At 36.8% G+C, this 16,356-nt stretch overlaps 2 protein-coding genes and 1 pseudogene across 2 annotated transcripts; 2 read left to right on the top strand and 1 right to left on the bottom strand.

Annotated features, from left to right (window-relative positions):
- Positions 1 to 2,167: 2,167 nt before the first annotated feature.
- On the top strand, positions 2,168 to 4,155 carry LOC104216290 (cytochrome P450 71D7-like). The gene is made up of 2 exons (XM_070152932.1): positions 2,168 to 3,242; positions 3,362 to 4,155. The coding sequence occupies exons 1-2, from the start codon at positions 2,346 to 2,348 to the stop codon at positions 3,977 to 3,979; spliced, it is 1,515 nt and encodes a 504-aa protein (XP_070009033.1). The 5' UTR covers positions 2,168 to 2,345; the 3' UTR covers positions 3,980 to 4,155.
- Positions 4,156 to 4,464: 309 nt separating this feature from the next.
- Positions 4,465 to 9,335, bottom strand: LOC104216291 (cryptochrome DASH, chloroplastic/mitochondrial-like; annotated as a pseudogene).
- A 2,835-nt stretch (positions 9,336 to 12,170) lies between these two features.
- LOC138875360 (tropomyosin-2-like) lies at positions 12,171 to 12,941 on the top strand. The gene has a single exon (XM_070154185.1). The coding sequence runs from the start codon at positions 12,171 to 12,173 to the stop codon at positions 12,939 to 12,941; it is 771 nt and encodes a 256-aa protein (XP_070010286.1).
- Positions 12,942 to 16,356: the final 3,415 nt, after the last annotated feature.

Below are 16,356 nucleotides of genomic sequence, written 5' to 3'. Positions count from 1 at the left end.
AATCTCACCTATCAAACGGAAAACGCCAAAACCTCAATTTCGCCAATTCAAGCCTAAACCTTCCACGGACTTCCAAAATGCATTCTGATCACGCTCCTAAGTCCCAAATCACCCAACGGAGCTAACCAAATCATAAAAATTCCGATCCGAGATCATATACAAACAAGTCAAACCTTTCAAATTTCAAGCTTCAACCGAGGATTGTTTCTTCCAAATTCATTCCGATTACCCTGAAAACCAAAACCAACGATTTACATAAGTCATAATACATCACACGGGGCAGGTCACGCCCGAGAACTGAGCAAAGTGCAAAAGCTCAAAACGACCGGCCAGGTTGTTACAATTTCACCCTTTTAAGTAATTGCCTAATTTATGTTGCAGTTTGTCTAATTTCAATCTCTTTATTACAAAGGTCTCATCAAACAATCTTAATTCTCATCAAGTAATCTTAAGCAGGCGCTTTTTGTTGACTTTCTCAAACAGTGCTAATACATGTAGCCAATAATCTAATGTTTTATTTTCTTCCTTGATAGCTGTTTATTAAAATGGATAACTGTGTTTTCGCATGACTTCATTTATGAATATTTAGTGTATTACATGTTTTAAAAATAATAGCATTTGCATGCTTCTTTGTATTCGGTATTTTTCATGTAACATTTTCTTATAAATATTTATATTTAATATTTTTCGCGCAACGCACGAGTACGGATACTAGTTAATCTTAACATAAAAAAAATAAGGCTCGACAGTTACAAAGCATCTTGTCAATCGGAAGAAAGGGAGCAAAAGACGTGTAACATTCTTCAACGTTTAATAAGTAAGGATAGATCAATTCACGTGATGCCGTCTTATTTGACAATTCATAAAAAGATCCAATCATCGTTCGTTTAGGAATCAAAGATCAACTTAGAGAGAAGAAGCATGATTATTCAAAATTGCATTCCTATATGTTGATTACTGAAATATCTTTTTAGATAAGTAATTATTTATTTTTCCCACTCATGATGAAATACGTCCAAACAACTATTCAAAGAATCAATAACAATTGTTAAACATAATCCTGTTAATTAATACTATAATTTATTTAATCATGTATTACTTCAAATAATTAAATGGTATTTCATACTTTATATAATTGCGACAGTTTATTGTAATAGTACGTATTTTAAAAAGAAAAGGACAGGAAACTGCGCAAAAAGAAGCTACAAAACTAGTTGGTGTGTTGAATATATTAGTTATAAGATGTTATATTTGGCTTCTAAATACAGCATAAGTTTCGTATTCGCTTGATCACCATTCCGCTCCCCACTAGCATTTGAAACTCAGATACCTCAAGTTTAATCTTCAAAAAGTTATAGTAATGAGTACTAATGACTATACAAAATGACAACTCAATCTCAATTTGGATTCTATAGCCCGCCTTTTCAATCAAATACCTCTGTCTCAATTAATACTACTTCTAAAAATTAGAGTAAAGATCTAGGTGATATATATGGACAATTTTCGATTTTTTTTTCTTTTTTAAGAAAGTCTATTCTGAGGTTTGCATTCTGCTGTCAAAATACTCAATTAATCAACGGTCCATAGATGTACATATAAGGCTTTAATTTTGCAATGCACGTAACTAGGAATTTCTACAATATAAAGCTACAATTGCTTTCAAACCAAGTGTCTTGTCTTTTCTTTCTATTCATATTGTTTTTCAAAAGAAAGCTATTCTCCACCTACCAAATTATGACAGCAACATAATATATCACAAATTTTCTACAAATTTCTTCTTTGTTGTTTTCAAGAGATCAGTTTCTTATTATATTTCAAGAGAATTTCTCTCTTTTACCTTTATACTGTTAAGATGGACTTTGGATAATTGGGTCCTAACTCAACCCCAAGAGAAATCACATGACTCAAGATCATTTAAGAACTTAAGAAACAATTTAATACACTAACAAATAAGTGTTAATTCAGCTAAGGGATCAACTTTATGACGGAGACAAATTCAAAAATGACGCAATGGAGGTAGCGTATATATAATTGAACCAGAAAAAAGGTTGATTGTAAACATTTTCTCCAATTATTGAGGTGAACCAATTTGAGAACTACTGTATAAAGTATCACTATATATCCTTTTAACGTGAAACAATTTGAGATTTTGATAAGACTGAAATACTAGAAGGTTTCAAAGGAAAATATGTAATTCCCAAATCACAAGGTTCAGTACCACTGGCGTTCTAAAGTCCTAATCAGTCACATGCTAATTCTTCAACTTCTTTGTATATATACAAGTTACGAAATCCATTTTAAATATATATAATATCCACCAAAAACATCCTTTCCTTCTTCCAAAAATGGAGCTTCAATCTTCTCCTTTCAATTTAATTTCTTTGTTCCTCTTCTTTTCTTTTCTTTTTATTCTAGTGAAGAAATGGAATACCAAAATCCCAAAGTTACCTCCAGGTCCGTGGAGGCTTCCCTTTATTGGAAGCCTCCATCACTTGAAGGGAAAACTTCCACACCATAATCTTAGAGATCTAGCGCGAAAATATGGACCTCTCATGTACTTACAACTCGGAGAAATTCCTGTAGTTGTAATATCTTCGCCACGTGTAGCAAAAGCTGTACTAAAAACTCATGATCTCGCTTTTGCAACTAGACCACGATTCATGTCCTCAGACATTGTGTTTTACAAAAGCAGGGACATCTCTTTTGCCCCATTTGGTGATTACTGGAGACAGATGCGTAAAATATTGACTCAGGAACTCCTGAGTAACAAGATGCTCAAGTCATATAGCTTAATCCGAAAGGATGAGCTCTCGAAGCTCCTCTCATCGATTCGTTTGGAAACAGGTTCTGCAGTGAACATAAATGAAAAGCTTCTCTGGTTTACGAGCTGCATGACCTGTAGATTAGCCTTTGGAAAAATATGCAATGATCGGGATGAGTTGATCATGCTAATTAGGGAGATATTAACATTATCAGGAGGATTTGATGTGGGTGATTTGTTCCCTTCCTGGAAATTACTTCATAATATGAGCAACATGAAAGCTAGGTTGACGAATGTACACCACAAGTATGATTTAGTTATGGAGAACATCATCAATGAGCACCAAGAGAATCATGCAGCAGGGATAAAGGGTAACAACGAGTTTGGTGGCGAAGATATGATCGATGCTCTACTGAGGGCTAAGGAGAATAATGAGCTTCAATTTCCTATCGAAAATGACAACATGAAAGCAGTAATTCTGGTAAGTTTTGATCCTATGTCATTATCATATATTGTTCTTTTTCTACTTTCTTTTTAATAGATTTAAGTTATATACTATAAATAATTCTTAATAAATGCTTATTGTATACGTTGTTGCAGGACTTGTTTATTGCTGGAACTGAAACTTCATATACTGCAATTATATGGGCACTATCAGAATTGATGAAGCACCCAAGTGTGATGGCCAAGGCACAAGCTGAAGTGAGAAAAGTCTTCAAAGAAAATGAAAATTTCGACGAAAATGATCTTGACAAGTTGCCATACTTAAAATCAGTGATTAAAGAAACACTAAGGATGCACCCTCCAGTTCCTTTGTTAGGGCCTAGAGAATGCAGGGACCAAACAGAGATCGATGGATACACTGTACCTATTAAAGCTAGAGTTATGGTTAATGCTTGGGCGATAGGAAGAGATCCTGAAAGTTGGGAAGATCCTGAAAGTTTCAAACCGGAGCGATTTGAAAATACTTCTGTTGATCTTACAGGAAATCACTATCAGTTCATTCCTTTCGGTTCAGGAAGAAGAATGTGTCCAGGAATGTCGTTTGGTTTAGTTAACACAGGGCATCCTTTAGCCCAGTTGCTCTATTGCTTTGACTGGAAACTCCCTGACAAGGTTAATGCAAATGATTTTCGCACTACTGAAACAAGTAGAGTTTTTGCAGCAAGCAAAGATGACCTCTACTTGATTCCCACAAATCACAGGGAGCAAGAATAGCTTAATTTAATGGAGTTCTTGGAAGAATTAAAGAAGAAGGGCTATATAGGTGAGATTTTTTGTATGGTTGCAAGGTTTTTAGTTCATACAATAAGACAATACATTATATTCCAGTATTGTGTATCATGTATAATAAGGTTCCTTTGGTTTATTATTAGACACAATAATTAATCTAATTTTGACCAATCACATTCACTTTAAGAGCTAGGATCTAGGAATGAATCTTTCAAAAACAAGCTTATGACTGAGGGAACTCAAGACTAACTCAAACAAAGACACTGCTTGACCCAACTTTCACCTCAATAATTTATATCATATCAGCCTCCAGCATCTGCTGAGCTCTTCAGGTTATCTCAAAAAGAATAAACAATATAATATGCTTCATTTTGGAAGAACAATTAAGAATAAGTAATTGTGTCTACTGCAGAATAAAGATTGTAAAAGTAGAAATGTAGAGGTAATTTTTAAGATCAGACTTATCATGATTAGCCTAAGAAAATTCACTGGTTTATCTTTACCAAACTGAGATGTTTAGGAATATTACAAAATGGACATATCCAAGCCAAGAAAAAATCATTCAAGAACTGTGTAAGATGGTTCAAGGTACTTCATTTTCAGGACACCACAAAATTTATACTAGATTGTTCCCATTTCTCTATAAATAAAGCAAGTGGTAATAGCCAATTTCACAGTATTTGTTACAATACCCCCCAAATACCCAATGGGATCAGGTTAGTTCTACTCACAGATATATTTCACAATCAGTATGCTGCAGCTAGTGTTTCTGATCTCAGTTGCAACTTTGTGAGAAATGTCCTGAAAATCAGTGGACTATATTGGCAGCAGTGCTAATACATTCTCCTATCTCCATGTCCCTTTCGTCTATTGTCTTCCGGTTTGGCTCTTCTTGATGAAAATGCCACTTTCGAATCACCGGTCTTCTTGGTGTATCCATGTTTGAGAGCTACAATTGGCTTTAAGTACATCATTCCAGGAGAATGTCTTTTTTCTCTCGGAAGTGCTCTTAACTCTGGCAACCAGTATGCAACAAACTCCCCTTCAGGATCATAGTTTTGAGCCTGAAACATGTAAAAATGTCTTAGAATAATATCTGCTTCAACCCCATTGGGATGGCATAGAGATAGAATTCAGTACAAATCCAGTTCAAGACGTGAACAATTTTATTAGTTACAGAATCAAACAGCACCGTCCAAAATATCAAATAACATAGGCTTTATACACCTTTATTTATTCCCAGAACGTGATTTGACTAAAGAAATGTTTGAACTTACTTGCTTCGGAATGCTGAAGTAACGGTCTTCTCTAGGGTCATTGCCAACACCTGACAGAAATGGAATGATTTTAACCTTCAATTTACAATTTCAACTTCCAGTTCATAGAAAGAAGGAAGCCAGATTTTAAAAAAAAAAAAAAAAAAAATTAAAGGCGAATCACCTGCTCCATATGTCCAGTTGCCATAGTTGGAGCAAGGATCATAATCCAAGAGGCATGTCTCAAACCATTCAGCTCCCATCCGCCAGTCAATGCCCATATCTCGAATAAGAAAAGAACACACAATCTGGAAAAATGATAAAATAATTAGAATGCGGTAAATTGATGTCTTTGTTGATGAATTTATCTTCCAGAACTGTTTACCAGGTAGCAAACTAGCACGTACTTTTTCCAAACATTAAAAAATAAAGTGCATATGTACCTGTCGTCCTCGATTTGACATGAATCCAGTAGTAGCCAGTTCTTTCATGTTGGCATCAATTAAAGGATACCTACAGATTTTGCAATGGGAAAATTACCAATTTTGCATCCCATGAAATGTAGAACATATTTATTTTCACATGTTATCCTCAGATTTGAACTTCCCACTGGGAATCCCATTTGAGATTGAAGAGAAAGGATCAGTCAACATGCAAGGTATGAAGGCAGACGAGGATCTAGGATTTGAACTTTATAGGTTCTAGTTCGGCATTCTACCAAATGGTTCGAGCCAAAACTATTAGGTTCATCCCAACTCATAACTAAGCCTTTGCATCAGCCCCTGTATGAAGGTAATGTATTTATTAAACAACAGGTGCTTGGCCAGCCCCTAATAGGAATTTACCCGGTTTGACCTCGTCTCCAGGCATCAAACATGGTTTGGTCTTGGCTCCAGTTAATATCTACTTTTCGGGGACCACCTAAACGGGAAAAAAACAAACAAGTAAAGAATAAAGATATACTTCCAGATGTCGATAATAGCCAGACGAAAAAAGAAGAATGAAGCTACAGAATATTTATATATACTAGATAAAAAGCAGGCAGCAATATTCCTCTTGATGAGTTAATTAGAAAATGGGGTGTGTTAATATGCATTCAGATAAGAATGTCTTTTTTACCCGCATGAAAAAGCAAATTTCCTTGCTTGATTGAGAGAAATCTGAAGTAATCCCTCCATATCAATTCAAACAAAACCCTGAAAACAGAAATCATGCATCAAATTTACACCTATCAGTTGTATGAATATTGTGAGGAATATAGGGCATCAGATTATTTGATACTAACAAACTATATTTATTAGATTCAATCTTCTCACTGACTTCTTCAACATAGAAAGGCACAAAAACCATACAAGCATGATCGCAAGCAAAGCGAGAGGAAGAAGGGAGGAAGTTATACCAGTATGTCGAATCATTTGATTGTCTTTCCTTCTCGTATCTCTTCACCTTGACAAGTCAAATGAAGCTCTCTTAATTTCTACACTTTACTAGCATACAAAGGTTGTTAATGAAACGTTACAATATGAGATGACGTTCTCTACCTCTTCATATATAAAACGAGGAGATAGGCTCCCTGAAGCAAGCCAAGGAGAGAACTTTGTAGAATAAACAGGTCCTAACATTCAATTTCGTGTCACTTTATACACTTTCAATAAATCCTGCAATCAATCAAAGATCAGAAGAATTGGAAAATGTAGAGTCATCATTCACCAAGGCCGCATCTCTGTACTAGAAAGCAGTAAAAATATCATGTCAGCAAATCTCCCAAGTCGTGGCCATCTAGTAGATGAACTATAGTAGAGTAGAAACAGACAAAGGTTTAATTTCAGAACACCAGGTAATTTTGTCACTGTTTAAGACGCGTAGGGACCAATGCAGCACCCAAACGCATGGCGATCATAGACAACATAGTGATCAGAAAAGAGAGGGGATAACCCCGCACATGAAGTGTTTCCGGCTAGTGCCCATATAGGGGAAGGGTGGACATCTACCCTATGCAGCTTTACCCTTGCATTTGTGCAAAGAGGCTAGTTTGACTCGCTTTAAACCGTGGTCAACAGGTATATCAAACAACTCTATCGTTGCACCAAAGAAATAGAAAAAGAGGGGTAAAAAAATGAACCAAACACTACCTGATACCCTACACTAAAAGAAATGAAAAGACAAGAAACCAGATAACAAATTTGAAATATCCCCGTAGCAGTGGCAGTGCAGTAATCGCAGATTAAAGAAAGGTCTCTCACCTTCTTCCAAAAGTAATCATGTACTTCACCCAGTGCAGCACTTCCACCGCCAATAAACTTCATTACTTTAGAAACCTGTAAAAAAACAGAAACATGAGAATACACACTTTATTTATGTGCACAAAGTAATCGACAATTCTTTTTATGCAACTCTAATGTTTGACCTGCCTTTTCCGACTGAAGCCCGAGCTCAGTAACTTGTGGGACACATCCCCAATCTCCAACCCCTGGTGGTGGACCAAGTGATGCTGGGAGTCTAATGCAATTACGGATTCTTGATTTGGATTCCACTGACTGTTAAGTTTAACCATCAACCACACAGCTGACGGATCAGATATGAGAAAGTATCCTGAATTGCAAGCCCCCTAACTCAGAAACATATCGTGAAGAATAATACCTTACGGAACTGAGTGTACACATCTGGTAAACTCTCACAGCCAAATGGAAGATCATCTATATGATACATAGTACTACCCCATAATAATTCCAGTTTAGTAGCATTTAAAGATCTTGGCTCATTGCCTACTCCACCAGATGACGGTGGCACAAACTCTTGCAATTTTCTTGTGACCAATTTTTCAACTTTTACTTCCTCGCTGCAGGTTTCCTTGTGGGCATACACCTGTAACATTCACACACCTCCTTACTACGTAGTTAACAGATATAAAATTGACTAGTTGTCATATAAGAAACATCAATGTGAAGAAAGAAAAAATGAAAGAAGCGGCTCCTTAACTGTGTGCGCTTTAAATGCTTTTGCAAGGGAAGGGATAATCTCTTCTGGTTTACCGTGTTGAATTAACAGGTCAAGTCCCCTCTTCACTAGATTCCTTTTCAAATCGGTTAAGCATTCTATGATGAATTGTGCCCTTAAAGCTGCCAAATACAAAAGACAAACCTTGAGCTCATCAAAAAGGCAGTGATAAAAGATTCAAGCAAATGAATTCAACTAAACCAAAGAAAATTGAAAAGAAGGATCACAAATAAAACATCAAAAGAAACAACTACACCTTAACCATAAACTTGTTGAGTCTGTTATATGAATCCTCTGTATCTCTATTTACCCATTTCATTCCAGTACTCAAAAGTGAAATAGGTTTCTCTAATTTTAAATCTCACATTTATGTATGACACTAAAAACACCTGACTATCACTGGACATAATGTAAATGTACAAAAATGAAAACTTAATCACAATTAGTTAGTTGTATTGGTGTATAATGTATATGGATCTTTTGCTTCCTTGAGTTTTGTCGTTAATGACTACTCCATATAGTAGTATTCATTTTTATATCCAAATTTATCAGGTCAGGTTTTTACTCCAAAAAATTAGTTCAACTGATTCTGGAAAAGCTAGCTAAAATAAACATAAAGAATTGAAACGCACGGAGTACAATAACAATTGAATCCCAATTGAAAAAAGAAAAAAATGAAGTGATTTACCTCCAGTTTTGGGCAATCCAAAATAATGGGTAGTCCCAAAAAGTGTAGGATCAACACAATAAACAGGCAATATTGCTTCAGATGAAACCCAAGCTCTAAAAAGAGCCTCATTATCCAACACTCTCAAGTCATTCCTGAACCAAACAATTGCAACCCCTTTACCTTTCCTCTCACCCAAACCACTAACACTAGTGTATTTTTGAAATGTCTGTTCACGTATTCTGTCCATTTCTTCAGGGCTTAGCTCTGGAACATGTTTAACAGTGGGTGTGGCTCTGGCACTGAAAGAGGCATGCATATTGGTTTTGGAGAATTTGTAGTGGAATGTGAAAAGGGTGTGCTTTGATTGGCTTAAAGAAAATGCAGTGACTTTGGTTAAAGAAAAGGATTGTTTTATCATTGTTTAACCAAAAAAATGGAATTTCGGTAAAAGCTTTAATTTAGAAAATTTGGGTTACTTATAATCAAAACAATATATGAAATAAAGTAATTTCGCTAGCAATAAGATAATTAGAAGAAAAGCAAAAATCGGTATATTGAGATAGTATTTCGTGTCCCTACAATTGATCTGTTTTCTCCCTTTTATAGCTATTTTGGAGATATGCGTTTTGTCTTTGTCATAATAAGGTCATTACGGACAATTAAAGACATTAAATGCTACATTACATAATCATTGTATTTAATATAGATTCTCTAATGTTTTTAGTATTTAAGGCTCATTAAATAGTGTATTTGTACTCCCATGTAGTGTCAGATTCATTCTCTTTGATTCTTGGACTTAAATAAGTACAAGCGCTGAGTCTTTTGGATAACCGCTCGTGCCTCTTCCTTTGCCTCTGCTCGTATCTGTTGCAACTCGTGCCTCTTTGTCAGTTGTAACTCTTTGACCAGTCTATGTGTCATGACACGTCATCTTCACACCACTTTAATATGCAAACTCAATTTTTTCCAATACAGATAGTCCTCCCACTTGCCATTTATTCATCGATTGAATATTTGGGAAGTGGATTTCATTAAAATGAGGATTTTTGTCACCATTAATGCTATGACAGAATCGATACTTCAATTGTCACTTCCATTTAATGTTCTTCACACGTGTCACATTTTCATTAGTTCTGCAGTTTTGCAGCACTTTTTAAGGCTTTTCACGGCTTCAATATTCACTAAGCGTCAATTATCATTATTATGGTCCTTCCATCATTGTACATTTTCCTTTGGCGATTGTTTATCAGTATAAATATAGCCTCCTTCTTTGTCTTTACCACATAAAGTTTTTTGAACATCCAATTTTCTCAAATATCTGTTTGCTTCTTCATTGTATCATCATGTCTTCATCAAACCCTAACCCTAGAAGGGTTCCCATTGTTGATACCTTCCCTAATGCCCCCAGTAGGAGCAGAAGAGGAGGTAGGCTTCGTAGTTTAGGATCTGCACGTGGTTCTTCTATTCCTTCACCTAATTCTGGCCCTTCTTCTAGAACTAGAGGTTCTCTTTCACAAAGATCTTCTTCTAGGGGTAAAGAACCTTCTAAACCTCTTCATGAGCCTTCAGTAGAAGAGATAGTTCCTGCAGAACTGTCTTTTTATCATGACAGAGAGTCTCTTAGAAACCAAGTATCTTCTTTAGATCGTGTTGATATCTATCCCACTCAAATTACTGAAGGTTTGATTTCTATAGTTCGTAGAGACTGCCATTGGAATCATGATTTTCCTATTATCATTCCCAATCCGAGTCAAAGAAATACTTCCTACTTAACCGGATTTTCCTTTGTTTATACATACCCTTTTACTTTAGGATTTAAACCAGCTATTGACCCTGTTATCCTTGAGTTCTGTCATTTCTTTGATGTTTGCATGGGTCAAATTGGCCCAATAATATGGAGGGTTATTGCCTGTTTGAGGCATTTGACCAACACAACCAGTGTCCTTTTACTTTCCCACATCTGATCCACCTTTACTCCCTTAGACTCTTTCGCAATGGTGTTTTTACACTAGTAGCCAGGAGCAAAAGAGTTTTGGTGAGCCCTGAAGATGACAAAGACCGTGGTTGGTATGTCAGGTTTGTTGCTGCCCCCACTGTTGATTTAGTGGGTAATGAGAACATTCCCTTCCCTGAGAAGTGGAATTTTGCGCGTGAGTCTTCTTACTTTCTCGTACCTTTTTCTTCAAGTTTGTTGATTTTTCTTCTAATTTTACTTTTCTTTTTCAGCAACCATGGGAGTTGTGGAAGATGTCCCCAATTTTCGTGATTGGGTAGACAAGTTATTGAAGATTGCTCCAATGGATGGTAGATCTTGGAAGACCCTTTCCCAACGATTTGGTTGGAAAGTAAAAACTCATGGTAAGAGCTTTTATTTTATTTTATCTTACATATATTTTTTATTTCTCTGAACTAATATCAATCCTGCTTTCTATCAGGATTTGCTATTCGAGGAGTTACTGTCGAGGCAGTTGCGGCTTCTCGTATCTCTTTGGAAAGGGCCCAAGAAATACTCTTGAGTTCTTCATCGAAGAGAAAAGCCGTTGATGAATAGGATTTTGAAGAAGAGGAAGACGGGGGCTATTTGGTAACAAGGCCACGGGCTCGAAGACGCATCATTTCTGATGATGAAGAGGAAGCATCCCCCCGCCATTCTATTCCCCTTACCGAGTGTGTTGAGGCCCCGATAGTGATTTCTAACGATGATGTTGCTCCTGCTGCTGTTCATGACTCTATTGAGCAGCTTTTTATCAGCGGGTTTGGTGGTGAAGGCTTAGGCCCAGTTTTGGATAAAGCACCTCTGGCTTCTTTTTCTACACCTGTGTCTATGACTCCTTCTTTGCCGATCTCGATTGTTTCCGTTCCTCCCCAGACTATCTTTACTACTTCTACTGTTCCTACTTCTATTGTTCCTCCTTCAACAATTCCTCCCCCAATCATTCACCGTGCTAAAGTTGGTTCCTCAAGTAGGAGTGATGCTATGAGGCAAGTGATCATTGAAGTCCCCGCTGAGGGCAATCTCTTAAGGAAACCAGGTCAAGCAGATGTATGGCTAAAGCCCTTATTTGGACCAATTGAAAGAGCCAAGCTAGAAAGTCATAGCTCCTTGACTTTGATGAATGATATTGTGCACGCTTCTTTAAAGGTATTCCCCTTCTCTTTTTCCCTTTGTTGTGCTTTACAATTTTTCTATCTTTGAGATCCTTATTTCCCTTCCTTTTCTTTTTTTTTATACGCCAATCTTATTGGCACAGAGATGATGAAAAGGGTTTCCCTCTCAGAGCAATTAGTGCGTGATTCCCAATTAGAGACATGCAATTGGAAGGAACAGTATGAAAGCCTTCAGATTGATGTGGAGTACTTAGAAGAAAGTAAGAGTACCTTGGAGCAGCAGGTACGGGCCTTGACTTCAGAGTTGGCAGTTGAAAAGGCTTCCTCAAGTCAAGCGGATAAAGAAAAGGCTCATCTTGAAACCTCTTTATCCGAGCAGTTGTCCAAGGCAAGTGAAGAGATTAGAGAGTTGAAGGCTCTCTTGGGTGAGAAAGAGGCTTATGCTGGAGAGCTCGTGCAGAATTTGACTCAAGCACAAGAAGACCTCCGAGCTTCTTCTGATAAGGTTTGCGCCTTGAAAAGTTCCCATGCCTCTATTCAAGCTTCTTACACTTCTGCCTTGGCTGAAAATGAGAAATTAAGGAATGAAATTGTTGACTGGGAAAGGGATTATGAAATCCTTGAGGATAAATTTATCGTTGAAGTGAGTTGGCCGTTTTTGAATTCTCGCCGTGATACCCTAGTTGAAGCTAGCCAAGAGACTTTTAACTTGGAATCTGAGTTAGCTAAAATCATTGAAACTATTGAGAAGGCTCAGCAAACTCAAGACTTTCCTTCTCCCGTGGCCGAAGCTTCCGTGAATATTGAAGTTGATACGGGTATCCCAACTCCTTCAAGCCCAGTTGAGCCCGCTGTTGTAAACCAAGTTGAGCCCATTGCTATTTATGCACCTTCTTCAGTTCCTACATCTTCTTAGTGATAGGTTTAAGTCATTTGAATTTCTTTGTGTTGTTTTGTTTTTTGGGAAAATTGTGGTAAAACCCTTGGTCTCATTTGAGGTTTTGTTTTGGAAATTCAAGTCCCCGGACCTTTCATGGGGTAATTTGTAGCTTATGACTAAGTTCGTACTTAGTCTTAAGCTTTTTAATATTAAGAAGTTTTCTCGTTACTATCTTGAACTTCCGTTTAGTTTATTCTTGCCTTTATTTCTAAGGACTTATAGAATAATTTGCATTTTTATTCTTCAAAAATGCTTCTATTAACTTCATGAATATTTTCATTAATCATGAATTTTATAAAAGAGGGCCCTTTTATACTCGACACTTAATAAAGAAGACGTCTCAACTTCATAATGGTGTTAACATACGATAAAAGAAATAGGAATACACATGTTTCTTTGAAATAACTTTGACAAGTTTTTATTTGAACTTTGTCTAGTTTTGAATAACATTTTACACGTATTTGAATTACATCTATAACTTTCTCGTAACTGTTTTTCTTGTAAAAGATTTAAAAAAGAAAAATAAACATGAGGTTTTTATTTATAACCCGTTTCAGTACATAGCATTTACCCTAACTATGGTAAGGTTTTTCTTTGGCCTTAACTCGTGACTTTGCTCTACACTTGACTCATTCAATGAGTGAACTTTTCAGGGCTTGATCTTCTTTGCCTTCCTTATACACATGCTCGTGTATATTATGTAGTCCCTCAAGTGTTTGAGCGTTGAAGTATGAAGCCTCGAGCACTTGATTGTTCCTCTCATTTGGTCCTTTCCCTGTAAAGGAAAAATATACGGGACTCGGAGGTACGATTATAGATGAAAACTGCTTAACCCGTTTGAATTTCTATCAGAATAATTGTAACCCTAGGCCAAGAAGTTAATTTATCCCACACGCCTTGCAGGTCGTGACTCATTATTTAGTACGGGTTAGTATTTTGCCTATCATCTAAAATCGTTAGTAAAATTTTAACAATTCAAAAATGAAATTTTAAAATATGGATACCTAACCGTGGGTATTCTTCAGAAATAATATCTCTTCAGATGAACAACATTCCAATGTGAAGGTAGTATCTTGCCATCCATTGTTTCCAGCTTGTATGCTCTTTTACCTGCAATATCATGAATTCTATAGGGTCCTTCCCATGTTGGACTTAATTTCCCCGAGTTAGCTGCCTTCGTAGATTGAAAAACCTTTTTGAGCACGAAGTCCCCAATTTTGAAGAATCTGAGGCATGCTTTTCGGTTGTAGTATCGTTCTATGACCTGCTTCTGTGCTGCCATTTTTATTAGTGTAGCTTCTCTTCTTCCTTCAAGTAAATCAAGATTTACACGCATTTCCTCGTCATTAGATTCTTCTGTCGCCTGTGTGAATCGTGTACTCAGCTCTCCTATCTCAACTAGAATTAAAGCTTCAGCTCCATAAACTAATGAAAATGGTGTTTCTCCTGTACTTGTTTTTGTTGTTGTGCGATATGCCCATAAAATACCAGGTAACACTTCTAGCCAATTACCTTTGGATTCCTCTAAACGCTTCTTTAAATTGTTGATAATGACTTTGTTTATTGACTCAGCTTGCCCATTACCCACCGGATGATAAGGTGTAGATGTAATCCTTTTAATCTTCCAACTTTGAAAGAATTCTATAATTTGAGTGCCTATAAACTGAGGACCATTATCACACACGATCTCCTTTGACACCCCGAATCGGCATATGATATTCCGCCAAATGAAATCTTTAACTTCCTTTTCTCGCACCTATTTAAATGCTCCTGCCTCTACCCATTTAGTAAGATAATCAGTGAGTACGAGTAAAAATTTTACCTGTCCTTTTGCTTGTGGTAATGGACCCACGGTATCCATCCCCCATTTCATAAATGGCCACGGAGCAATGATCGAATGTAATAAATCTGCGGGGCTATGCATATTATTACCGTACCTTTGGCATTTATCACATTTAGCCACGAAACCTTCCGCTTCTTCTTCCATTTTGGGCAAATAATAACCTGCCCTAATTAAGGTTCTTACCAATGACCTTCCTCCTACGTGATTCCCACAATGCCCCTCGTGTATTTCTCTCATTACGTATTCTATCTGAGAAAGTCCAAGGCATCTTGCTAAGGGACCACCGAATATTTTTCGGTAAAGATTGCCTTACTTTAAGCAATATCGAGCAGCCTTTTTTCGAAGCGCATGAGCTTTTTTCTTATCTTCAGGGACGATACCATACTGCAAAAAAGCAACAATCTCGTTCCTCCAATCCCAAGTTAAGTTATTAAAATTTACCTCATTCTTATCGAGGTCGAGAACTGAATGAAACAAATGAATAACTAAAGCATTTTCATTGCTTGCCACGTCTGCCGCAGATGCAAGATTAGCTAGGGCGTCGGCTTCAAGATTTTCATCCCTTGGTATTTGTGTTCCTTTCCAGGTTTGAAATTTCTTTATCAAATCCCGTACCTTCTCTAAGTATTATTGCATCCTTGCTTCCCTGGCCGTATAAGTCCCCAACATTTGATTAACTACGAGCTATGAATCGCTTTTGATTATAATCTAATTTATGCCAAGTTCTCGTGCCATTTCTAAACCTGCAATCACAGTTTCATACTCTGCCTCATTGTTAGTTATAAAATGACATTTTATGGCTTGTCGAATGGTTTCACCTGTAGGTGGTACCAAAACAATCCCTAAACCAGCACCCTTTACGTTAAATGAACCATTAGTAAACAAGGTCCAAGTTCCTGGGTTAGCTCCGTTGAACACCTGCAACTCTTTTTCTGCTTCTAATTGCATCCCTTGGCTAAAATCAGCCATGAAATCAGCTAACACTTGAGATTTTATAGCAGTTTTAGGTTGGTAGGTGATATCATATTCACTTAATTCTATAGCCCATTTAGCTAACCTACCTGACAATTCATGCTTATGTAATATATTGCGTAATGGATAAGCAGTTACTACAGCAATAGGATGACACTGAAAATAAGGCCTTAATTTTCTAGATGCCATGATTAATGCAAGTGCAAGCTTTTCCAATTGAGGGTACCGTGTTTCCGCATATAACAAAGATTTGCTAACATAATAGATCGGAGATTGTTTACCTTGGTCCTCACGAACTAAAACAGCACTTACCGCTACTTCTAAAACAGCAAGGTAGATGAGCAGTCTTTCCCCAGCCTTTGGTTTTGCGAGCAATGGTGGATTTGATAAGTATGTCTTCAAATATTTGAGTGCCTGCTGACATTCCTCGTTCCATTTAAAGTGATCTTGATTTTTAAGAGATGAAAAGAATTTAAAGCACTTTTATGATGATTTAGAAATGAATCTTCCCAAGGCTGCAATTCTTCATGTCAAGCTCTACACTTCTTTTTTGCTTGAAAACATATCAGCAATTTC

The sequence above is a fragment of the Nicotiana sylvestris genome, chromosome 8, assembly GCF_000393655.2.
Source record: "Nicotiana sylvestris chromosome 8, ASM39365v2, whole genome shotgun sequence".
Taxonomy (NCBI): domain Eukaryota; kingdom Viridiplantae; phylum Streptophyta; class Magnoliopsida; order Solanales; family Solanaceae; genus Nicotiana; species Nicotiana sylvestris.
Note: the sequence above shows the minus strand (reverse complement) of the source record. Positions and strands in the feature narration are given on the sequence as shown.